General features: G+C 36.1%; 1 protein-coding gene across 2 annotated transcripts in view; it reads left to right on the forward strand.

The window, feature by feature from the left end:
- CNOT6L (CCR4-NOT transcription complex subunit 6 like) overlaps positions 1-25,339 on the forward strand; it is a 106,266-nt gene that overhangs the window by 61,973 nt on the left and 18,954 nt on the right. For both annotated transcript variants that reach the window (XM_075544157.1, XM_075544156.1), the window contains exons 6-9: positions 9,181-9,249; positions 12,872-13,029; positions 15,182-15,336; positions 21,702-21,853. In XM_075544157.1, coding sequence (XP_075400272.1) covers positions 9,181-9,249; positions 12,872-13,029; positions 15,182-15,336; positions 21,702-21,853 — 534 coding nt within the window. The remainder of the gene's footprint in view (positions 1-9,180; positions 9,250-12,871; positions 13,030-15,181; positions 15,337-21,701; positions 21,854-25,339) is intronic.

Below are 25,339 nucleotides of genomic sequence, written 5' to 3' on the forward strand. Positions count from 1 at the left end.
TTCTTTTACTTGTTTAATTGTTCAGGCTGGTACTTCTAGACCAGCTTTATCGAGAGACATCCTTGTTTTTGTCCTTGTTTTAAGGGATAGGTCCTCTTTGTTCCGCCTAATTTTCTGTGCTGTGGACCCTACTTTATCAGATAGTAATATAGACATATCTGTTTCTTCCCCTCTGTTCTCTTACTTCAGCCTACTTATGTTGTGTTTTAAAAGAATTTTTCATAGATAGCATATAATTAAGGCCATGTCTATGTATTTTTAGTCACTTTGCCAATCTTGTCTTTTGAATTGAATATTTAGACTATTCAGAGTAGTAGTTGATATACTGTAGTTAAATCTACCATTTTATTATTTGCTTTCTGTTCCTCCCTATTTCTCATTTGCCTTTTCTTAGCTTCCTGTGGATTATTTGTATCTTTTTAAATTTGGGATTTTTATCTCATTTTTAGTATATTATATATGGTTTTCAAAGTGGTTGCTCTAAATATTACAATATACATATGTAACTTAACATAGACTACAGAGAATGATGTTTCTTTAACGACTTCATCTCCACGTAGGTTTCTTTACATCTCTACTTAGAAAATGAAATTATTGCTAATATTTGCTCAATCTACATTGAGTACTATACAAGATGTAATGTTTGCTTCAACCATGAACTATGATATAAAGAATCTCTTGAAAAGAAAGATAATCTACCTCTAATTTTATTTTTTTAATTTTTAAAAATTTTCAAAATTTTAAAATCATCAGGGACTCATACAACTCTTATTCATACATACATAAATTGTGAAAAGCACATTTATACATTCTTTGCCCTCATTATTCTCAAAACAGTTGCCCTCCACTTAAGCCCCTGGCATCAGGTCTTCCATTTTTCTCCCTCCCTCCCTTTCCCCCCTCCCTCATGAACCCTTGATAATTTATAAATTATTATTTTGTCATATCTTGCCCTGTCCGACATCTCCATTCACCCACTTTTCTGTTGTCTGTCCCCCAGGGAGGAGGTCACATGTAGATCCTTGAAATCGGTTTCCCCTTTCCAACCCACTCTCCCTTTACCCTCCCAGTATCGCTACTCACTCCACTGGTCCTGAAGGTATCATCCGCCCTGGATTCCCTGTTTCCAGTTCCTATCTGTACCAGTGTACATCCTCTAGTCTAGCCAGACTTGCAAGGTAGAATTGGGATCATGATAGAGGGGGAGGAGGAAGCATTTAGGAACTAGAGGAAAGTTGTATTTTTCATCATTGCTACATCACACCCTGACTGGCTCATCTCCTCCTTGAGACCCTTCTGTAAGCGGATGTCCAGTGGCCTACAAATGGGGCTTTGGGTCTCCACTCCACACTCCCCACCCCCTTCATTCACTATGGTAAGATTTTTTGTTCTGTTGATGCCTGATACCTGATCCCTTTGACACCTTGTGATCGCACAAGCTGGTGCGCTTCTTCCATGTGGGCTTTGTTGCTTCTGAGCTAGATGGCTGCTTGTTTACCTTCAAACCTTTAAGACTGCAGATGCTCTATCTTTTGATAGCCAGGCACCATCAGCTTTCTTCGCCAAATTTGCTTATGCGCCCATTTGTCTTCAGCGGTTGTATCATGGAGGTGAACACACAATGATACGATTATTTGTTCTTTGATGCCTGATAATTGATCCCTTCGGCACCTTGTGGTCACACAGGTTCGTGTGCTTCTTCCATGTGGGCTTTATTGCTTCTCAGCTAGATGGCTGCTTGTTTAACTTGAAGCCTTTAAGACCCCAGACACTGTATCTTTTCGTAGCCGAGCACCATTGGCTTTCTTCAACACATGTGATTGTTCACCCTGTTTGTCTTCAGAAGTTGTGTCAGGAAGGTGAGCATCATAGAATGGATGCCAACATTTGTACAAATATGTTTCATACAATTGATGAATCGAATGTTATAGAGTTGTAAGAGTCTCCAATAAAATGATTAAAAAGAGTTGGATTGCCAACTGTACGGTTGGTGGTTCAAACTCATCAACAGCTTTACTAGGAAAAGATGAGACTGACTGTTCTTTATGGGAAGAAAGACTTAAAGTCCCAAAAACTCTAACCCTGCTCTGTCTCATAGGGTTACTGAATTGGAATTCACTTGATGGTACTAGTTTTGGTTTGATACATAAAGCTATGTAAGTATCTGTCTCATAATGCAGTCACCAATCCTGGATATTAATAACTTGAAACTTTTGTCCGCTTGGGTAAAAAAAGTAAGTTATCTCAATTAAAAATTTTTATTGGTGTGGAAATTGAACATCTTTTCATATGTTTGTTGGCTCTTGGGTATTGGTGAACATATATTTGATTTTTTTTGGTCTATAATATAGTCATACATTGTTTAACATCTGTGATAAGTTTCATGAAAAAGGACATCAGGTGATTTGGACATTGTACAAAACGATGTTATACACACATAGTCCCCAGGTCATGTATGTCTGACTATGTACAATGATTAGTAAAAATAAATGGGTGCTACTTTGATGTGCTCTTGGTATTATTATAATTGTAATATTATGTTAAAAGTGTTTTCACAAATCTAGAAGTGTTTCTTTCATTTTCTCCTCCTGCGATTTGTATACAAGCAACATGAGATACGTATGCTGGGTGTGCTGGAAGTTGTGTGTAGCTGTTTGTTGACACTCCTTATTTTCTGTTCTCTGATTGGGATTTCTGAAATCTATTATTACTTTATTATGAAGAACCAACAAATTTGTCTTGGAAACAGTACAGCTGGAATCTCCTTAGAAACAAGGATGGCAAGAATTTGTCTCATGTACTTTGAAGATGTTATCAGGAGGGACCAGACCTTGAAGGAAGACACTATGCCTGATAAAGATCCCATGCAGAACTGAATGGCCTCAGTGAGATGGGCTTGAACATAGCAATTGTGATGATGGTGCAGTGTAGGTTCTCTTGTACGTGGGGTTGCTGTGAGTCAGAACTGACTGGACAGCACTGACAACAACATCAGAACTATCGGGCCAGGGACATATGTGCATCTGAAATTACCTCATTGGTTGGTTTTTGACGCATGAATATATGAGGGGGCACCCCCCAAAAAAGCCCCAGAATATTTTTTCAAACTATGTAGTTAAATGTTTTTGTAAATCATTTAATTCGGGGACTCTTACAGCTCTTACAACAATCCATACATAAATTGTATCAAGCATATTTGTCCATATGTTGCCATCATCATTTTCAAAGCATTTTCTTTTTACTTGAGTCTTTGGTATCAGCTCCTATTTCCCCCTTCCCACCCTCCCTCCTCGATAAATTATAAATTATTACTTTCATATCTTACACCTTCCGCTGTCTCCCTTCATCCACATTTCTCTTGTTCGTCCTCCTCGTGGTGGGGATCGGGACTTTAAATTTTTATTTTTTTTACAAAGCAACCATATCACCATCAAAGTACTTTCCATTGCATTTAATCCATTTGTCAAATCTGTGCTTCCATTCTTGGAAACATTTTTCAAACTCACCTATTTGGATAGCAGACAGCAGCTGCCTTGTTTTTTCTTCACCTCTTCTAAGTTGTCAAATAACTGTTCTTTTATGTCCCTCTTCATTCACAGAAAGTTGCACGGAGTGAGGTCAGGTTAGTAAGGTGGGACAAAAGAGGCATGCCGTTTTTTGTTAAAAACTGGCACACTGAGATGGCTGCGTGAGCTGCTGCATTGCCATGGTGGCAAAACCAGTGCTCTCTGCACTACTCAGGCCTTTTTTAGGTCACACACTGTTACATAATTTGTTGAGAAACTGTAAATAGAAAGCCAGTGAAACACTCAAAATATACTCTGAGTCGCTGCTTTCATCCCTCAGCCTAAAATGAGGATTATCATCATCAACATTTCACCTATTTTGCAATGAGAGAACCACTCATGCACTTAAGTTTTCCAGTAGTACTGTCCTTATAAGCTGTGTACAACATCACAGCAGTTTCTGTGGCATTTTTCTCAAGCAGGAAACAAAATTTCCAAGCCACACACTGTTCTGTCTTACATTGGCTATCATAAAATAAGTTTGAGTGAAAGTGCTTTTAGGAAAAAAATTCATTGTGAACAGAGAGAATCTTCCCAGGTGCTGCTGCTGGGTGCACTAACTCAGAGCGAGTTGCTCGATGCTCACCTAGCAGGAAAAATGTGTACTATGATAGCTCCACTTAATGGAGCTTTTTCTGTTACTGTTTGAGTACCTCATCATATTGTGATCTATTGGTAAAGATGATTTGTGATCCTTAGCTAGGATATGGTGTCTTAGTATTCTAGAACTATAGTAACTATCATGAAGTGGATTGCCTAAAAGAACAGAACTTTCTCATGGTTTGCCAGGCTAGCAGATTGGATGTTATCTGTGTCACTTCCGTCTGATGGCTCTCATAGAGGAATTGTTCATGCCTTTCTCCTAGTTATTGGTTCCCACATGAAATACTTGGAATTTCTTTGCCGCTGGTAGATAGATGATGGTGTCATCTTCATGCTTTAACTTTGCCTCTGTCCAGTGTATGTTCCTCCTCTCCGAAGATAATACTCAGAAAGGATTAAAACTCACCTTATTCCTATATGACTTTGTTTACTTGTTGCATGTGCAAAGAAAAACCCCATCTCCCTAAACACAGGAGGCATTTACAGGCACCAAGATTGAAACTTAAGCACAGTGTATAGAGGAACATAGTTCATTATGGGAAACATCAAAATATCTGCTTCATTTGTTTTATTTTGAGGTTTACAAATTTCTGAAGTTTTAAGCAAGTTAGTTTAGATGGAACTTAATAAGGATCCCAGAGCTGGCTAGCTCCTTGTTTGTTTGTATTTTGGGACAGTTGCCATGATTTTGGTATGGCATTTTTAGTGGGTATCATTACTAGATTTAAAATATGTATGTTGAACTAACTGCATGAGTTGTCTTTTTATTATAACTTTGCTTTCCTTGAAAGATAAGGTTCTTGTTGGGTGACATTGAGTTGGCTCTGACCCATAGCAACCCTATGCACAACAGAACAAAACACTGCATAGCCCTGCACCATCCTCACAATTGTGTATGCTTGAACCCATTGTTGCAGCTACTGTGTCAGTCTGTCTCATTGCTGGCCCTCTCTTTTGCTGCCCCTCTACATTATTAGGCATAATGCCCTTCTCTAGGCACTGACTGGTGTCTCCTGACAAAATGTTCAATGTATGTAAAATGAAATCTTGCTATCCTTGCCTCTAAGGAAAACTCTGTCCATACTTTTTCTAAGACATTTTGTTTGTCCAATTAGTAGTCCCTGGTACTTTCAATATCTTTCCCTAGTATCACAATTCAAATGCATCTATTTTTTTCAATCTTATTATGAGGTGATTGAAAATACTATGGCTTGGGTCACGTGTACCTTATTCCTAAAAGTAACCTTCTTTCTTTTCAATAAATATTCACACAAAGAGATCTTGTGTGACCAATGCAATGATGTCTTGATTGCTACTTCTGTGAGCATTGATTGTGGAATCAAGCAGGCCAAAATCCTCAACAACTTCAACCTTTTTCTTTTTTTATCATGTGCTGTCTATTGATCCATTTGTTAAGGTTTTGGTATTTGGTTGTAATCCATGCTGGAGGCTACAATCGTTGATCTTCAGCAAGTACTTAAAGTCTTCCTCACTTTTAGCAAGCAAAGTTGTGTCATCTGCGTATCGCAAGTTGTTGATAAACTTTCCTTCAATCCTGATTCCACCTTCTTTATATAATCTGGCTTCTCTGATGATTTGCTCAGATTAAAAAAGTATGGTGAGAAGATACAACCCTGACACATACTTTTCTTGACTTTAAACCATACAGTATCCCCTCGTTCTGTTGGCACGATTGCCTCTTGGCCCATGTACAAGTTCCATGTGAGCACAAGAAGTGTTATGGAATTCTTTCTTCCTAAAGCTATCTGTAGCTTGTTACGATCCACGCAGTTGAATGCCTATGCATAGTCAATAAAAAAAACACAAGTAAACGTCTTTTTGGTATTCTTTGCTTTGAGTCAAGATCCATCTAACATCAGCAACGATATTCCTTGTTCCATTTCCTCTTCTGGCAACTACACTTCCTTCCTCTGTCACTGTACTGCTGCAACCGTTGTTGGATCATCTTCAGCAAAAGTTTACTTGCATGGTGATATTACTGATTGATATGTAATTTGAGCATTCTACTGGAATGAGCACAAATACCGATTTCTTCCAGTCAGTTGGCCAAATATCTGGCTTCCAAACTTCTTGTCATAGATGAATAAGTGCTTCCAGTGCTTCATCAGCTTATTGTATTTCATCACTTCCTGAGCCTTGCTTTGGCTAATGCTTTCAGTGTAGTTTGAACTTCTTTTTTCAGCACCTGGTTCCTGCTCTTAAATCATCTCCTGAAAAGGTTGAATGTCAAGTAACATATATACTCATGTATATGCAAAGTTTCCCCACACATTTTTAATGCAATTTTTGTGGTAAAATTAGGCCTAGCTGATATTCAGGTCATCTTATACTCGAGTATATACAGTAGTTCTTTTTGATAGTGACTGTGTATTATTTCCATCTTCTTTTGATGTATCTTGTATTATTCATTATCTTGTTCCTGGAATCTTGCAGTATTACAATTAGGGATTTGAGTTTTTTCTTGAGTTCTTTCAGATTAATATTTAGCCAGCATGTTTTTCCTTTTTGTATTTCTAACTAGGTATTTACATGTTTCGTTATAATATTTGACTTTGTCCACTCAAGCTGCCCACTGAAATTTTCTACTCAGCTTTTTTGACTTCATTTCTTCCTTTTGCTTTATCTGCTCTGTGATTAAGAACAAGTTTCAGAGTCTCTTATGACATCCACTTTCACCTTTTCTCTTGCTTGTCTTTTTAATTACTTTTTGCTTTCTTCATGAATGATGTCCTTGATATCCTACCACAGCTCATCATGATTTATGTCATTAGATTTCATGAAGCAGATCTGCTCACAAGATGTTTTAGAAATTCTGGCGGGATAAACTAAAGGTTGTATTTTGTCTCATGATGTGGACGTGTTTTTTTTTTCGTTTCAATCTAAACTTATATCTGAGCAGTTGGTAGTCTGCCAATCCCATAGCCAGTCCCTGGCCTAGTTTTTAGCTGCTTTTTCCATAGTCTCTTCCGACAGTTTGGCTTCTGTGTTTTAAATCTGGAGAAATCCGTGCGTATAGTCATCATTTGTGTTGCTGAAAAAAGGTATCTGCTAGGATACAATTCAGCTACAATTCCTTCCTCTGTTTCCAACTTTTGCATTCCAATTGCAAGATAATAATGCAAGATACATCAAAAGAAGATGAAACTAATACACAGTCACTACCAAAAAGAACTACTGTATATACTCGAGTATAAGCCGACCCGAACATCAGCTGAGGCACCTAATTTTACCATAAAAATTTTATTAAAAATGTGCTGAAACAAAATCTCTGCTTTTACATGAGTATATACGGTACTTGACAATTCAACCTTTTCAGGAGATGATTTAAGAGCAGGAACCAGGTGCTGAAAAAAGAAGTTCAAGCTACACTGAAAGCATTAGCCAAAAGCAAGGCTCAGGAAATGATGGAATACCAACTGAAAATTTTCAATAAGTTCATGAAGCACTGGACGCACTTATTCATCTATGACAGAATTATCAGTACATGTTGTTTGCATGTTTCTTTAATTTCTTCATCACTAGCTTTGGTTGGTCTATACATTTGAATAATAGTTGTATTGATTGGATTTCTTTGAATGTGGAGAGATAATAATATACTATCACAGACAGCATATACTTCCAGTTAGATCTTAAAATGACCCTTTTGACAATGAATGTGTCATTCTGGGATTGGAAAGATATGGACTATGATAAATAATGTTCATGCCACTCTGTTAGAAGTATGACTGCTATAGAAAACAAAACATCCTTTCAGTAGACTTATGGCACACCACAATGGTTAATGATATTTACTCTTTGAAATCTTGGATACTTTGCCCAAAACTTATTTGTGGCTGAATAAGGATGGGAGTCTTTTTATTTTAAGCAAATAAAATTTTTCAGAGCCTAGATGACATAAATGCTTAACCACTCAGTTGCTAACTAAAAGGTTGATGGTTCCAGTCCACCCAGAGGCACCTCAGGACACTATTCCTGGCATTTAGTTTTGGTGGGGCAGGGAGGGGGGCGGGGGGGGGGCTGTCGCGTGGATATCAGCCATTGGGAACACTGGAGTACAATTCTACTCTGACATACTTGCAGTTTTCATTAGTTGGAGTCGAATCTATAGCAACATGACTCTTTTTCTACTTTCATACCCTGGGCAAACCTGCAAACAGGAATTAAATCATCGTGTGATTGTAGAATATTTTAAGAATTAGAAAAGGGGTTAATTAAATCATAATAAAATTTCTTCCTCATTGCGGAGTATATCATTTCATGGTATAGATAAAGATATCTGATATGTTAAACTAGTATCTTCCTTCTTCTGTACATTTTACTTCTATTACCATTTTGCACTGCTTTTATAAAGGAGTCCTAGTAACATAGTGGGTATGCATTGGGCTGCTAATCACAGGTCAACAGTTTGAAACTTCCAGCCACTCCATGAGAGAAAGATTATACTTTCTATTCCCATAAAGACTTACAGCCTCGGGAGCTCTCGGTTGGAGATTCTAGCCTGTCCTATAGTGTTGCTATGAGTCTGAATTGATTTAATGGCAGTGAGTTAATTCATAAAGAAGGGAAATAATAAAATTAGGCAATGATAGTGCCATTATGAAATCAAATAGTTTTTATTATAAAATCATGTTTTATTACAAATATTTTATATGTATATTGGAACTTAATGTAGCTTTGATATCTTAGTAAGGAATTAGGTTTAGTCAGGAGAGCTTGCATACTTCATGAAGGCATTAAAATGAAGACTATTAATTTTTTTCCCCCTTAAATCCCAGCTACTGAAGTTCCTAATGTTCTTTTCTGGAACTGTATGTTTTCTGTATACCTAATTTTATACTTCCTTTAGTATTAATATCTTTATTAAATTCAACACTGTTTTTAAGCTTGTGAACTAGTATAGTTGAAGAGAATTTGATTTGGTATAATAAAATAAATAGCTCCAATTTTAGAAACACACAAAATTTAATTAAAAAATTTTTTTTCTTTGCAGTTCATCCTGAGCAGCTTCCTCCGAGGCCATGGATTACATTAAAAGAACGAGACCAAATTCTGCCCTCAGGTAAATGAGTTTTTCTTTCTCTTTAGTGTTTTTCAGAAATAGTTGAAATGTCATTTAATCTTTGTGACGTATAATTAACAGACCTTTCTTTGCACTTGCACCGGTAGATGAGTATTAAAAATACTAATGGGTATACTAAAGACATTCATACTGTCATGAGCATATATATATACAAGCTCTTATAGCTTAACAATGCAGCACTTGCTTTTAGAATTATTTTTGTAATATTTCTAGATGTCATGTACACACAGGACATTGGGGGACTTAAGAAAAACAAATAATAATGTTTTAAACAGCATGGGTCTTTTATTGACTGATAGCATTCTCTCAGTGCAAGAATGTTTAAACTGGTCATAGTCCTGTGGGTACTCTGGGTTCACCATTGAGCTGCCCAACTGTAGTGTTGACAGTTTGAACCCACCAGCTGTTCCATGAGAGAAAGATGAAACTGCTCTCCTGAAGATTTACAGACTCTGAAGCCCTAAGGAGCTGCTGTGTCTTATACGGTCCTTATGAGTTGGCACTGACTCCATGGCTATGGGATCACTTGTGTGCACACTCTCCTTTTCTCCCTCTGTCATTCTCCCATGTCCCCGTCCCACACCTCACCCCCTCTCTATTAGAAATGCTACAGGGTGAGTATTTGAAAAATTTAAGGGCTTATCATTTTCTAGAACCATAGTAATCTAGAAAATATAAACCATTATCTCTTTCTTGAGATATTTTTTAACATTGGAGGACTTCCTATTAACATATTAGACATTTTAGGATTGGGGATTCTGCTTTATATATATTGCTATGAATTAATACTTAACCAAGTGCCTTTTCTTCTTTTTTAAATCACAAGAGTAGTTCATTTTCATGATACCTAATTTCATTTTTAAATTAACAAAAATATCACCCTTATGAAGGTTAATCATAAAATACTAGTTCAGTGGTTTTTAGAATAAATTTAAGTTCTTAGAATAACTCCATTTTATTTTTTAAAAGTAAGGTTCAGTTAAAGCTAAATGAGGGGTAATTTGCTTTGTTATTAGGATAATGCTGGGTTTGGAAACCTGGGAAGTGTAACATTCTGTTTATATTTTACAAACATTAGGTATCATAGTATACAGTACTCCGTTGTGTCTGTCACTAAAACAGCAAACCCATTGCCTTTGAATCAATTCTGGCTCTTAGCAACCCTATCACAGGGCTTTCTAGGCTCCACATTTTTACGGGAATAGACAGCCTCATCTTTCTTCCTTGGAATAGCTGGTGGGTGTGAACTGCTGACTGCGGTGGTCTGCAGTTCAGTGCTTCCAGAGCTTCGCTACCAGAGGTAATAATTTTAAACTATAGAGCCACAGCATCAGCCTGCTATAGCAGACACTGTTAGTTTTATCATAAATATTATCAGGATTCTGTTATTAGGTTATATATGGATGCTCTGAGAAAAATGAGGAAAGCTAAGGTTTTTAATAAAGCCTTAAGTCAGGTAGACTTATTTTATACGTGACTTTCCCTGTAATGTGCAATTATTTTCTTAATGATTTTAAAGATCATTTTCTCATTTTCAAAGTAATCTTTAAAAAATGGGAGTAAGCATATGTTTAAAAAAGGTCTCTTAATTTTGCACAGCCATATTTCTATAAAAAGGAACAACAATTAAAAAAAATAAATTGTTTTTATTGGGGGCTCATACACCTCTTATAACAATCTCTACACCAATTGTATCAGGCACATTTGTACATATGTTACTGGCATCATTTTCAAAACATTTTCTTTCAACATGAGCCCAACAAAAATTTTTTATTTAATTGTTTGCCCAAAGCTGAAAATAAAGAGATACTTTTCTTTGTTAAAAACTGTTCGGGAGTTTTCTTGGAATATATGCATGATGCTTTACTAAGTAAACTCGAGTGCTGTAAAAGTAGAGGGATATTTTTAAAATGCCTTTTAACTACATTTTGGGATGTGTATAATAACTGGCCATAGTTAGGGACCACAATGATAATTAAGCCATGTAAGAATCAAAGCCAAGATAATGAAAATATACTATAATATGTAAACAGAATATAGGAGATTAGTGATGAAAGTGACTTAATAATTTATTTCTGCCATCTGTTTAGAAATTGCTAGTTCAATTTTGGATGTTGGCACTGGTATCAAGAGTTTTTAACATCTAAGGAGGCTTCAAAAATATTTGGGATAATTCCATTCTCTTATTTCCATTTTTTTCACAAGCTCTTTGAAGCCTCATTATAGCTTTTAATTATGGTGCTATGAATAAAAGTTCAACTGCTAACCAAAAGGCTGGAGGTTTAATCTTACCAGCCAGTCTGGGGAAAGATGGGGCAGTCTGTTTTTGGAAAGTCTGTCCTGCAAGGTTGCTATGAATCACAATTGAATCGATACAGCAGTTTGGTTTAGGGCTGCTGCTTAGTAGATATCATGAAGATAGTAATTTCTGGTCCTTTGTGGAATATCTTATTTCACAAAATCTTAAATAAAACTGAGTGAGGATAATGATGAAATAAAAATCAGCTCAAAATGAAATAATTCCCCAAATGATCATTGATCAATCATAATCATCAACCCCCCAGATGATCACTGTACTGTTTTTCCTACTACTCTTGTCATTTGAAAATGAACCTGACCCATTCAAATATTATTTTACCTTGTTACCTTGATTATCTCATAGTTAGTCTCAATAAGTGATTGCTAATAGTGTGTGTCTATTGTAATCATTTGAGATGCATTTTAAAAATAAGAGTGCCCAGGCCCTAATATTCTGACTTTGTTATACCTTGTTGGTGAAAATGTTTAATTTGCTCTGCAGCCGACCAGAATGTTGAGTTCACCCAGAGACATCTTAGAAGAAAGGCCTGACCAATGTAATACCAGAGAGCCTTTGAAAATCCTGTGTACCACAGTTCAGTGCTTTCCTGACATACAAGGTTGCCGTGAGTCAGAATGAACTCAACAGCAACTGTTTTTTTAACATTAATTTGGTTATATCAACTTTTTATTTTTAAACTTCTGTGTGAAGTGATTCTGATAGACAGTCAGAAATGAGAATTTTATCACACATATAAATGACTTCAGGATTCAAGTCTTTGATTTGATTCAGTAGGTTTTGGGGCTGAGGCGCTATGTATTTTAAACAAGTTCCTAATTGGTCACTCTTAGTATTGGTCCTTACAGGACCCTTTGAGTAGAAGAAGTCTTCTACTTCCTGTATAAGTTTGTCCACAGTCTTGCTACAGCCCAAGAGTATTAAAATGAAAATAATTCAAATTGATTTTGTGAGAAAGAAAATGCGCTTATTATTAATCATTGTTAGTTTTCACTCTAAGCAAGACATCAGTGAGAGGCTCCTAAACATTTTTAAGTATGAATATTTACACAACCCCCCGAACTAATGAAGTGTTAGTCTTTAATCAGGATGAAGCTGAAATTTACTTTTGTTTCACTTACAGAGAATCTTTACATAGTAAATTACATGCAATCACTATTTTGACAAAATTTGGATTATTTTATATTAAAACAAATTTCCTAAAAATTTAAAATACAGATTGCTCTGAAAAAAGTTGCCTAATTTTCTCCCTTTTGTCTGCTATTTTTTTCTCCCACTTCTTAGCATCATTCACGGTTATGTGTTACAATGTGTTATGTGATAAATACGCTACGCGGCAGCTATATGGCTATTGCCCATCCTGGGCACTAAACTGGGAATACAGGAAAAAGGGAATTATGGAAGAAATTGTTAACTGTGACGCAGATATCATTAGTCTTCAGGTAACACTATAGAAATTAAATTGTTTTTTGAACTTAAAAGGTAAAGTTAACAATAAATCTTGCCTTTGGGTAAGATTACTGTATTCAAAGCAGAATCTAAAAGTTGTTATTCTCTCCTCTTAAAAGAAAAAAAAAGACAACTTTAATAAGCATTTAAAATATTCTTATAGTAAAACTTCTGAATATAGCCATTCATTTAAAGTCATTCACTATTGTCTTAGGTGAAAATGAAAAATATCCTTCCTTATTACCCATGTTAGCAGTTCACTTCATGAACAAATCTTGGTTTTAACAAAGGAGAAAATCAGATGGTTGTTAGCCCTCGCCCATTGAAGTAGCATGTTAATTTGTAGTGGCTTCTCAAGAAAAAGTGCTTGTACACAGTTGTTACTTACAGATAAACATTTCAAATATTGATAATATTGTATTATAAATTGTCAACTTTTATCTTATTCTAAATACCACTGATATTTAGGCTCTTCTCATATTTGACAGTTTATAATGAATTTAACTGAAAAAGAAACACCTTTCCATGAAATACAAGGTTTTTTTTTTTAATTTTAACAATTTAATGGGGCTCATACAATTCTTTTCACAGTTCATACATATACATACATCAATTGTATAAAGCACGTCTGTACAGTCTTTGCCCTAATCATTTTTTTCTCTTTTCTTCTTTTACATTTTATTAGGGACTCATACAACTCTTACCGCAATCCATACATATACATACATCAATTGTATAAAGCACATCCATATATTCCCTGCCCCAATCATTCTCAAGGCATTTGCTCTCCACTTAAGCCCCTTGCATCAGGTCCTGAAGACTTTAATAATTTTTCTCCTTGCATCTTTGAAAGCATATTGTTTAAATGTGCTTCAGCATTTTGAAATGTTACAACCTCATACATTTGTTTTTAACAAAGCCTGAGATTTATTCTATTTTTTCCCTACTAGAGTAGCTTGATAATTTATTATGTTGTCTGTGATTCACATGATTTCTTGAGGAATAAAAAGAGGCAAAAAGTTTCATAAATTAACCTTTCTTTGAATACTTTACTGATAGTGGAAAGGAAGAAGAAGGCAAAAACAAAATTAGATTGCTACAGTTATTTCACAATTGTGTTTTATTCATAGTATTTAGAAAGCATAGCTTCAAGTAGAAAATTATTTAAAAAATTTTTTCTTTTAAAAGTATTCTGGAGAAGTCAAAAGTTTGGAAAAATTGAATCATGATTAGGGAAACACCTCATTCCATATCTCAGAGGTATTTGTTGTGTTAAAGTGTTAGGTCTATTCTTTTAGACTTTTTTTTCTATTTTCTTATCTCTTGCAGATAAATTATAAAATAAATTGGGATCACACTTATATGCAAATTTTGTTTATTCACTAGTGCACTTACTATGTTATTAAAAATTCTTAATTTTTTCCATTTTAATTGTAGCCTTGTACTTATTGTTGGGCTGTTAGGCTGCATAAAAGTTTTTGCTATTATAAAATCTCTTAAGAGACTCTTTAAACATAAATAATTGTCTTCATATTTGATTATTTTATTTGGAAAGATTTTTTAAACTGTTAATATGACTCAAAAAGTCTCATGTGAAAATTGGTAAATTAGTCCAGACTAAGAATAATTGATATCAGGTGCCTAAAAATTAGAGTATAATTACTTAATGTAGAAATACTATTAATCTTACCTTTCTCCTACTTCAGTACCATTCTTTTCACCAAGATTGAGGAGAGTAAATAATTTTAAAAATTACTTATTTATATATAATATTTACTATTTCTATTACTATTTACTAGCAACAATTGTGAGGACGGCACAGGATCAGGTAGTGTTTCATTCTTTTGTCTGTAGGGTCACTGTGAGTTGGAATCCACTCGACAATCATTACCTAACAAGAACAACAGCTTCCACTTAATCCCATTTGTAATCAGCTTTGAGGAAACGAAGTATGAATCAAATATCCTTGCTGGTTCATTCAGCTTTACAAAGCACCCATTTTCAAGTGGCAGTTACTTACAATAAGATAGATACTTGTTAATGTGAATTATTTTGACTTAAACATACCTTAGCCATATGCTCAGATTTTATATCTTAACCAGGCTTTCCTCTGTCATGTGGATGATAACTTTTTTTTCGTCTCAGGAAGTGGAAACAGAGCAATACTTCACTCTCTTTCTGCCAGCATTGAAGGAGCGTGGATATGATGGATTTTTTTCTCCAAAGTCACGTGCCAAAATCATGTCTGAGCAGGAGAGAAAACATGTGGATGGTTGTGCAATATTCTTCAAAACAGAAAAGTGAGTTAAGGAAAGAAGTATAAAGATTTTAAGTAGCACACCTTTAAAGTTGTCTTTTGCTTGCTAAGCTAGTAAACAACTGGCATATGAAGCTAAAACTTCGATGGTAATATTTTATTTCTTAGACTATATTATTGGAAATAATTTTTTTTACTCTTTATGCTTTCATTATAAAAGTACACTAAAAATTATAGGACACATAGACCTGAGTATGATATTTTGATCGTGTTTATATTTCCAAAAATGTTTTCATAAACTATAACAATTTGTTTTGGAAGAGTTAGTGGTACTTTTAAGATTAGAAATAAGTGATCCAAGATTCTTTATTTTTTGTTTTCATAGTTGGCCTCTTTTTAGAATCATTCACTTCATAAACTATTTATCTTTTATAATTAATCATTAGTTCACTAAATATTTAATGAGTATTTGCTCTGCGACAAGTGCATTTTTTGTTATCCTAGTTCTCTTTTCTGTCGTCCTTTGTAATTTTAGTGCTCTCTTTTGTTGGCTTTGTTGTGTGCTGTGTTGCTCTGCCCTTCTGTGCTCTCTAACTGGATCAGGGACTTCATTTTCTTCTAGACGGGGCAGTACGGTAGCATACTCAAGAGTTGACCCTGAATGCTGCCTGAGTGGTCAGGGGGCAGATTGTTCTGGTTTTCCTTTTGAAGAAAAGAGAATAGCATGTTTCTGCCAACTGATTTTAGAGGAGAAAATTGGTAGAAACCTCTAAACGAAGATTGACACAAGTAGAGAAATCTGGTAGAATTCAATTCCATGGTTATTCATTTGGGATTACTACATTAGATAGGAATTAACTACTCAATAGGTTATTTATTCTTATTATCATAACTTCTCCATTTAACACCTATTACAACAAAGCTGTTTAATATTTTTATTGATAAAGACATGTTACCAAGCATAGTGGTTAAGAGTTGGGCTGCTACTTGACTGCAAGGTTAGTAGTTCAAACCCACCAGCTGTGCTCTGGGAGAAAGATGAGGCATTCTATTCCTTTAAAGATTTATAGTCTCCAAAAACCACACGGGCAGTTCTACTTTGTCCTTTGAGTCAGAATCGACTTAATGGCAGTGAGTAAGGTATGTTACCACCAGGTAACATACTGCAAACTGTATCCTATGAATTGAACTTGGGTTACTTCTCATTTATTTATACTTACTGTCCTATGTTTTCTATGAATTTCCAGCAGAACTGTTCTCATACTAGTTAATAATCAGTGCCCTATAAGAACTTGAATTCAGAGTATACTAAATTATTCTATTGGCTTGGTAATTTAAAAATTAATGATAGAATAATTGTTTTTATTAGCCATATTCTAATTCCTTATATATACAGTGTACTTTTTGTTTTTGAACAACGCTCATGTATTTCTTCATTTTCACAGAGTAAGACATAGACATAGGTTAAGTAATCTGCCCAGGGTCACACAGGAGTCCGACTTCATAGTTCCTACTTTCAACCAGTCTGATAAGCTGAGTCTCGAGGCTTTTAGGTTGAACTTCTGATAGTACTTGTACATCTTATGCAGTAACCTCATATTCGGAAAGTTGCATTGAATTTGTTATTTGTTCCTGTATTTATACATAAATAATTCTTTAAAATGTCATCATTTTGAAAGCACATTGAGACAACTAACATGGAATTATTTTTCCATTTGCCATTACTTCTGAAGGAAAACAAAAGATTTATATCATGCTCCTCATTGTTTTCTCTGAACAATGAGGAGAAATTTCTTGAAAGTTTACCAGAGGGTTTTAATGTTTTGAATGTACCATTATAACTCTTATCTATAAATTCTTAAACAGTATTTGAAAAATTGATTTTCAGTGAATTTCAGATATGTAATATTTGACAAAATGCTTCTTGAATTATTTAAAGTGCTGTACAGTAGAACCTCGGACTCTGGTGCTAATCTGTTCTGGAAGGAGTGTTGAGATGTGATGCAGTCACGTTCCGAATAAACTTTTCCCATAAGAAATAACTGAATGCTCCCGTCTTCCTATGTTGTATAAACCTTTTGCCTTTTCGTAGGGACTTTCATGATACACACATACATACATAATTTTTGTGAGCTGTTTGCACACAAAAAAGGAAAGAAATAACTGAAAATGGATTAATTCGTTCTCAGTCCCCAAATTTTTACTCTAACCTTGCCTTTATTTACAAAACATTACATAGAAATTTCAAAGTAAATAAGTTTAGAGTTAAATAATTTAAATAGGAAACACAACATTAAAAACAGTTTTAACAACTAAAGTATGGTCCCTGCCTTGAGATTGATGAGGATCTGGATCTGCACACGGATGTGGAGAGGAGGGATGGAGAGAGAGAGAGTGTTGTTGGGAAGGGGAATCCCCTTCCATAAAATCAACTGGTAGCTGCTTTTCAGGAGATTTTTTTTCCCCCTTCTTTGCCCTTTTTTCACTAGAATCTGGCTGGCTTTCTCTAAAAAAATTAATCTATCTAATGTCTCCTATTAGCTTTTCCTTAACTGTTTTCTAAAAGGGTTTAATAAATTAGCATCAACAATGTCAATAACATAGTTAACCCGTTCCTTATCTTGATGACTCTTTTCAAAAAACCTCTCTCTTAGGACCTATGCTTTTTATCTGAAAACAGTACAAAAACTGAGAAAATTATAGCAAAACGCTGTAACACAGCTTGCAAAAGGTTTAAACAAAATGTCAACACCAACTAACACAGTTACTGAAACATGAACTGCTTTTGTTTACAAAAATCATATATTTTGGGTTGGATTGCGATGTTTTGCTTGAGATCCGATGGAAAATTTTCTTGACATTTTGCATCTAAGCCCAATTATTTTGAGTACTGATGCGGTCGAGTACTTGGGTTCGACTGTACGTCACTGGATTTCTACCCTTCCTTAACTCCTTTTTTCCTGAATATTATGGAACCAGCCACAGATGAAGACTTTGAGTGTAACACAATAATACTACATTGCATTTCTTCTAAACTTTCCCCCCTGGCATTGCAGAGCTCCATACCTAGTAGATAGATTGAAGACCACCCTCTGTTCAGGGTTGAAGTATTCATATATTTGTAAACTAGCTAATGCTAAAGTATTTGGAATCATCTTCCTTTATTGTGTTCTACACTTTAGATTGGAGAGAGAATATGGTACAAAGATCAAACTGAGTTTTGATGTCAGGGAATTACATTATCTGGACGGTGTCACTTGCCCTTCTGTGCTTAGTTCATCATTAGTATTTCCTTTCTTTGTAAGAGCATTTCATCTAAAAGAGTCATGGAATTCCCAGGACTATAAAGTTTTCCAGAAATAGATTGCCATATAATTCTCCCATTGGGTGGCTGGTAGGTTTATGCTGCTGACTTTTTGGTTTGCTGCCTAGGACTTTAACTACAGCACAACCAGGACTCCCCATAGAGTTGTGATCAACGCTAGTAGGATTGGTTTCTTTTTTAATACAACTTCAATTTTGCTTTCATAATCTCTGTTAAGGAGAAATATCCTCAAAATGGGAAGAATAATAATAAGATATGTCAGCTGAAGAGGAAATTTGGTAAGCCAATCAGAATGACTATTTTAAGCAGTTAGATTTCTAAGTCAAGATGAATATGTCTTGTGGTATTAAAAGATCTCTAAAAAATGTGATTAGAGAACTGGTATAAGAATTGAGTTCTTGGAAGTTTTAGGATAGTAAGGGAAGAAAAACTTTCTCAGCTAGCCACAGTTTCCTCATCTATACGAGTATATTGATCATCATTATCATAACTTTTCTGTTTATTGCAACAAAGCTATTTAATATTTTTATTGATAGAGACATATTACCAAGGAGCCCTGGTGGCCCTTGGTAAATGGAGCCATAATACCTCTGGTTGCAATTTAAATTCTGTAGAAGGAAGATTCTGAGTTAGAGTTTGGTATGAGAAGTTTATTAGAGATTAATTTGCTCGTATGAATGCAGGGGAGAAACAAACAGTGGGAGCCTCCGATTACCCCACAGAAAGGAGCTCATTGCTATAGTTAAAAGTCTGTGTGCAAGTTACCTTATAGTGGACCAAAACACATGAAAAAACACACTGTCATTAGTAGAGTATGCCAAATGTGAGTCAAAGGAAAATGGAAGTTATTAAACGGGGAATAGAATTCTTGAAAAAATGTAAACATCCTTGGGCTGAATGGACTGGTTTTGGGCTATTTTGGTTTGAAAATTTTATTTTATATTTTAAATTGGCCGTTTTAATCACTCATATGAACTACAATGCCAAGAAAGACAAAGAGGAACGGTATTATGTCACCAGGAAAAAAACAAACAAAAACCATTTCAAGATCTAGTCTGAAGTACCAATTCAGGATACTATCCACACACCTAAAAGAAGACCAGATAGTGATGACTGCTACTCTAATTCATGCACCAACTGCCAGTGCAAAAGATCTAGAACTTCAAGGTTTTCACCCATTTTTGTAGTCCGAAATTGAGGAAAGATGCAATCAAGATGCCTTGATAATTCTGGTGTGTGGAATATAAAAATGGGGAGTGGAGAAAGAGGAACAATAATTGGAAAATAAAGCCTTGTTGATAAAAGTCACTAGTATCACATGATAAAACTTTACAAGACCAATGACTTATTTGTTGGAAATACCCATTTTCAACAACATTAACAGTAGTTATTCACATGCCCCTCTCTAAGCAGAGTAAATAGTAACCAAATTCTGTGAGAAAAAATGGTGGAGAGGTGCAATATAATCCGAATTAGGTCAGGCTGTCTGCATAACTGCGTCAGTTGCTCATTTGCAAGTTCACGTTGAAGCTGAAGAAACCATAAATCCACAAGGGCCGGAATGTGACTGTGAGTATAACCCATGTGGATTTAGGGACCATCGCAACAGATTTGAAGCACTTGGCACTACTGACCAAAGACCAGATAAATTGTAGTATGACATCAGAGATATCATACACAAGGAAACGAAACGGGCATTAAAAAGACCAAGAAAATGTCAGAATTGATAGCAGAATAGACTCTGAATTTGCTTTTAAATGTAAAGCAAAAGGAAGAAATGATGAAGTAGGAAAACTGCACAGAAGATGTCAAAGGGTAGTTTGAGAAAAGTAGTGTCATCAAATGTGGAAAGACTTGAAGTTAGAAAACCAAAAGGAAAGACATGCTCAGCATTTAAGTTGAAGGGAAAATTCAAGCCTCGAGTTGCTATATTGAAGGATTCCGAGTAAAATGAAGCTCTAGTAGCGTGGTGGGTTAAACATTGAGCTGCTAACCTCAAGGTTAACAGTTCAAAGCCATCTACTGTTTCACCAAGTTGTTTGCTCTTGTAAAGATTTATAGCTTCAGAATCCACCATGTAGATCAATTCTCTGTTCTGTAGGGTTGCTGAGTCAGAATTGGCTCAGTGGCAGTTGAGTTGGATGGGAAGAGCGAAATACTGAATGTCATAGGAAGCCTCAAAAGATCACTGTACCAAGAAGAATTGGTCTGCATTCCATTTCAAGAGGCTATGATTAAAAATTGAAGATACTGAAGGAAAAAGTTGAAGATACACTGAAAGCATTAACCACAAAAACCAAACGAACAAAAAAACCACACTGAAACCCCCACGGCTTCAGGAATTGATAATTATAGTGATTGAAATTATATGACAAACAGATGTCAATATCTGTGCCAAAAAATTTGGCACAACTGGTTGGAATGAAGAAGACAATAGTTCACTGAGGAAATGACCCTCTGGTTTCTGCCGGGAGAAGGAGAATGCCATTCCACAGTGGTCAGATATGACTCCACCCTCAGTTCTATTCTGACACCAACCACCCACCCCCCTTACAAAACTTCTCTGGTGGTTTTGATAATTCATTGCAGTGGGCCCACAGGACTCATATCCAATATACAGGATTATGGGGGCTTATTAAGGAGACAAACAGGTTACACAATGGTAAGGATACAGTTCTTTTATCAGCACCTCTTCTCAGCCATGCTGGCACACCTGTCTCTGGTCCTTGGCTTTTCAGCCATGAAGTTCCTTGGTCTCTGTCTGCTCTGTCTCAGTTATCCTTAAAGGTTGACTTGTCCATTTGCTTTTTCCTGCGTGATTATTATTCATCCAGGCAGTAGCTGCAAGGAGCAAAGGTATGAAAGGGTGAAAGAGAGCTACCATTTTTGCTACATATAGCTTACCAGAAACTTTTGACATTAATCTCAGCCTGTCTCACTGACCTGAAGTGTATTGCATGACCTCTTGTAGGAAGTAAAAAAAGACTAGGGAGACAATGCCTTGTGTGTATCATGTATCCTTCATTTAATTTCTTTTAACATGATAATTTACCTAAAGTGATAATAATGAATTGTACTTTCAGATTTACATTGGTACAGAAGCATACAGTGGAATTTAACCAAGTAGCAATGGCTAATTCAGATGGATCCGAAGCTATGCTGAACAGAGTCATGACAAAAGATAACATTGGTGTTGCTGTGGTCTTAGAGGTCCACAAAGAACTCTTTGGAGCAGGTAAGTGCAATTTAAAGTATTCTTAAATATCAACAACACCACTGACATGTTTCCCATCTGTAAGCAAGTGGAGAGAATCTTAATATTATTTATTGCATAGTTATTTTCCTGTTTTACCTTTTGACGAAAGTTACGGGGGATGGGTAAGAAAATAGCACTAATTGCTATGTAAAGGGCCAGACATGTCTTGGGAAATTAACAGGTACTCTATGTAAAGGAAGATTTGTTAATATGCTATTAATTAGAAAAGCTGTCTTGAAATAGCAACTGCTTTTATTAGGCTGAATATGGAAATTGTGAGATGTGATTGTTTTTCTAGCCAGATTTTTAATTTCTTTAGTGGATCTTTGGTCTTCCAGGGCATGTTTTTTTCTGATATATTATATTTCAGTCATTGTCAAGTAGGATTGTACCTGGTACTTTTCTTTAGTTAGATTATTTATAGCTTCCTTCAGAGTCGGAATTCTTTGTATTTCCCAAACCTCTCCTTTTCTCTCTACGTTTGCTTTTGAGCACTTAATTTTTTATTTAGTACATTTTAGGCAAGATGAAGGAGAAGGTCTCAGACCACACTAATCCCTAGGTACACCCCCAAACTAATAACATCAATATTTTTGATAAGAAAATTGATAAAAATTATTCTTACCATTTGTATCTGTTAAACCTGTTTTCTTACTGTTCTTCAGTTTATCAGTATGAAAGACAGGTTTTCATACAAGAATTTGAATTCTTTCCTCTTTTTCATTTTTATCCATTTTATGGTCTTTCAATTTTCTTAAAAAAATTAGCATGTCAATTCACCCCGCCGGAATTGAGTTTCTATTGGAATTTTACAGTCCTTTGAATTTGCTTATACACTGAACATTTCTTCTATAGCCAAAAGTGATATAATAATATACAGAAAAAGAAGATAGCTTAGAAAATATTAGCTACGAAGTTTTCTTAGGATCAAATTGCTTTGCACAATGACTTTTTCCTGCCACATGTGACAGTTTTTCCAGTTGCTTGTTTTCTCAGCATGATAGATAATTGTAACTTGGTAAGATTAGAAGGAAACTTAACCTGTGCCAAAATGTAGACAAAAATTAAATCCTTTTCAACAGCACTGGGGCCACAGCTTGGGGAGAGGGGTGAGTTGGATTAGAGCATATAGGAGATATGCAAAGGGATGGAGAGGGAGGAGAGGGCATCCTGACTTACCAAGCCTCTAGGACGATGTTTCTGCTCAGAGCAGACAACACATGGGAAGGACCGTAGGGATAGCTCCACCATGGGACACGTCATCACTCACTGAACCATGACACTGTAGGGGACAGCACTGGAGATACAGTGCAGGAATTGTGCACGGTCTGGCTGCATTATGCTGGGGCGAGGCACTGAGGGCATGCAGCAGAGCAGCAGGGGGAGCAGACTGATGAAACCCCTGGGGAATAGCAAAAATAGACTTGGGAGACAGTGTAGCACCCCATCAGACTCGTCTGGAAAACACTCATAAAGGCCAACAAACAGACCTTGAACTATTTATAAGTTTTTCCATTTTTGTCAGTGGCTTTCTTTTTCTTGTTATTTTGTTCTTGCTTTCTGCTGTTGTTGTTACTGTTTTGTTGGTTTTGACATCCTTTGTTGTTTCGTTTTGGCTTTGCCTGGTTTTTGCACTTATTAATGTATCTGCATGTCTATCTAGATAAGATAGTCAGGATAAACAATTCGGAGATGAATAGAATGGGACCAGTGGTTCTGGGGGAATATGGAAGGGGAGGTGGGAGAAAGGAAGGGAGAACAACAAGTGAACTAAAATCAATGGAACGAAGGTCATAGCATGCCTAGTGGGGCTCAATCAAGGGCAATATAGCTGCAAGGAATTACTAAACCTGAATGAAGGTCCGAACATGATGGTGGGACAAGAGGGAAATAAAAAGAAAATAGAGGAAAGAACCAGGAGGCAAAGGACATTTATAGAGGCCTAAATACAAGCATGCACATAATGTAAATATATATTATATATATAATGAGGGGAATAGAACTATGCACTCATATCTATATGTTAAGAATTAAGGTTGCAGATGGACATTGGGTCTCAACTCAAGTACTCCATTAACACAAGAACACTTTGTTCTAACGATCCGGAATTCTGTGATGCTCACCTTCCGGACACAATCACTGAAGACAAATTAGGTGCATAAACAAATGTGCTGAAGAAAGCAGTTGGTGGCCGGCTATCAAAAGATAGAGTGTTTGGGGTTTTAAAACCCTGAAGATAAACAAGCGACCATCTAGCTCAGAAGCAGCAAAGCCCACATGGAAGAAGCACACCAGCCTGTGTGATTATGAGGTATCAATGGGATCAGGTATCAGGCATCTAAGACCCAGAATAAAACCATACTCAAGGTGAATTGGGCGGGGGCAGGGGGGCCTAGGGTGGAGACCCAGTGCCTATCTATAGACAATTGGGCATCCCCTCACAGAGGAGTCATAGAGAAGAGATGAGCCAGTCAGGGTGAAGTGTAGCACTGATGAAACACACAACTTTCCTCTAGCTCTTTGCTTCCTTCACCCCACTATCATGACTTCAATTCTTCCTTACAAATCAGATTAGACAACAGCATGCACACTGCTACAGATAAGAGCCCACAACACAGGGAATCCAGGATAGGTAAACTCCTCAGGGTCAACAAGGAGAGTAGAGTTACCAGGAGGATTAGGGGAAGTGGGGGGAGAAAGTGGGACTCGAACACAAGGATCAATCTAGAAGACCCTCCCAGGGGGAAGAACAGTTGAAAAGTGGGTGAGGGGCAACAGGATGGTATAAGATGAAAAAAATAACTATAACTTATCAAGGGTTCGTGAGAGAGAGTGGGCAGGGGAGGGAGCCGGAAGAAATGGGGAACTGATAATCGGACTCAAGTGGGAAGAGAATTCTTTGAAAACGATGGTGGCGGTATATGTGCAAATGTGCTTGATACATTAGAGGAATGTATGGATTGTGATAAGAGATGTAAGAGCCCCTAATAAAAGTATTTTTTAAAAAAAAACCAAAACTCTTAAGAGTTTATATTTTAATGGTGGAATTAGACCTTTTACAGACATTTCAGCCAGCAGAAATTTTTGTATGTTTAGTAATTCCAACTGTTAAAGTACATAAAATGGAAAGTGAGAGTGCTCTCAGATCATTCACAGCCCTAGGGATTAAGTCGTTACTGTGTATACTTTCAATCTTAGAAGTAGATACCAGGTTAAGTCAAAAAGTATTGCAACAAAATCAAAGAACTTTATAAACCATCAAAATATAAAGCTATTGCTTCTCCAGATAGTTTCCATCTTGTCTATACACTTCTGAAGAAAGTGTTTCTATCTCTCTTATCCCTTTCCTGATTTACACCAAGAGGAAACCCTGGTGGCGTATAACGGGGTTATGCTTAGGGCTACAATCTACATGGTCAGAATTCAAAACCACCAGCATCTCCAAGGGAGAAGGAAACACTCAGC

Source organism: Tenrec ecaudatus, chromosome 3 (assembly GCF_050624435.1).
Source record: "Tenrec ecaudatus isolate mTenEca1 chromosome 3, mTenEca1.hap1, whole genome shotgun sequence".
In the NCBI taxonomy this organism is placed as follows: domain Eukaryota; kingdom Metazoa; phylum Chordata; class Mammalia; order Afrosoricida; family Tenrecidae; genus Tenrec; species Tenrec ecaudatus.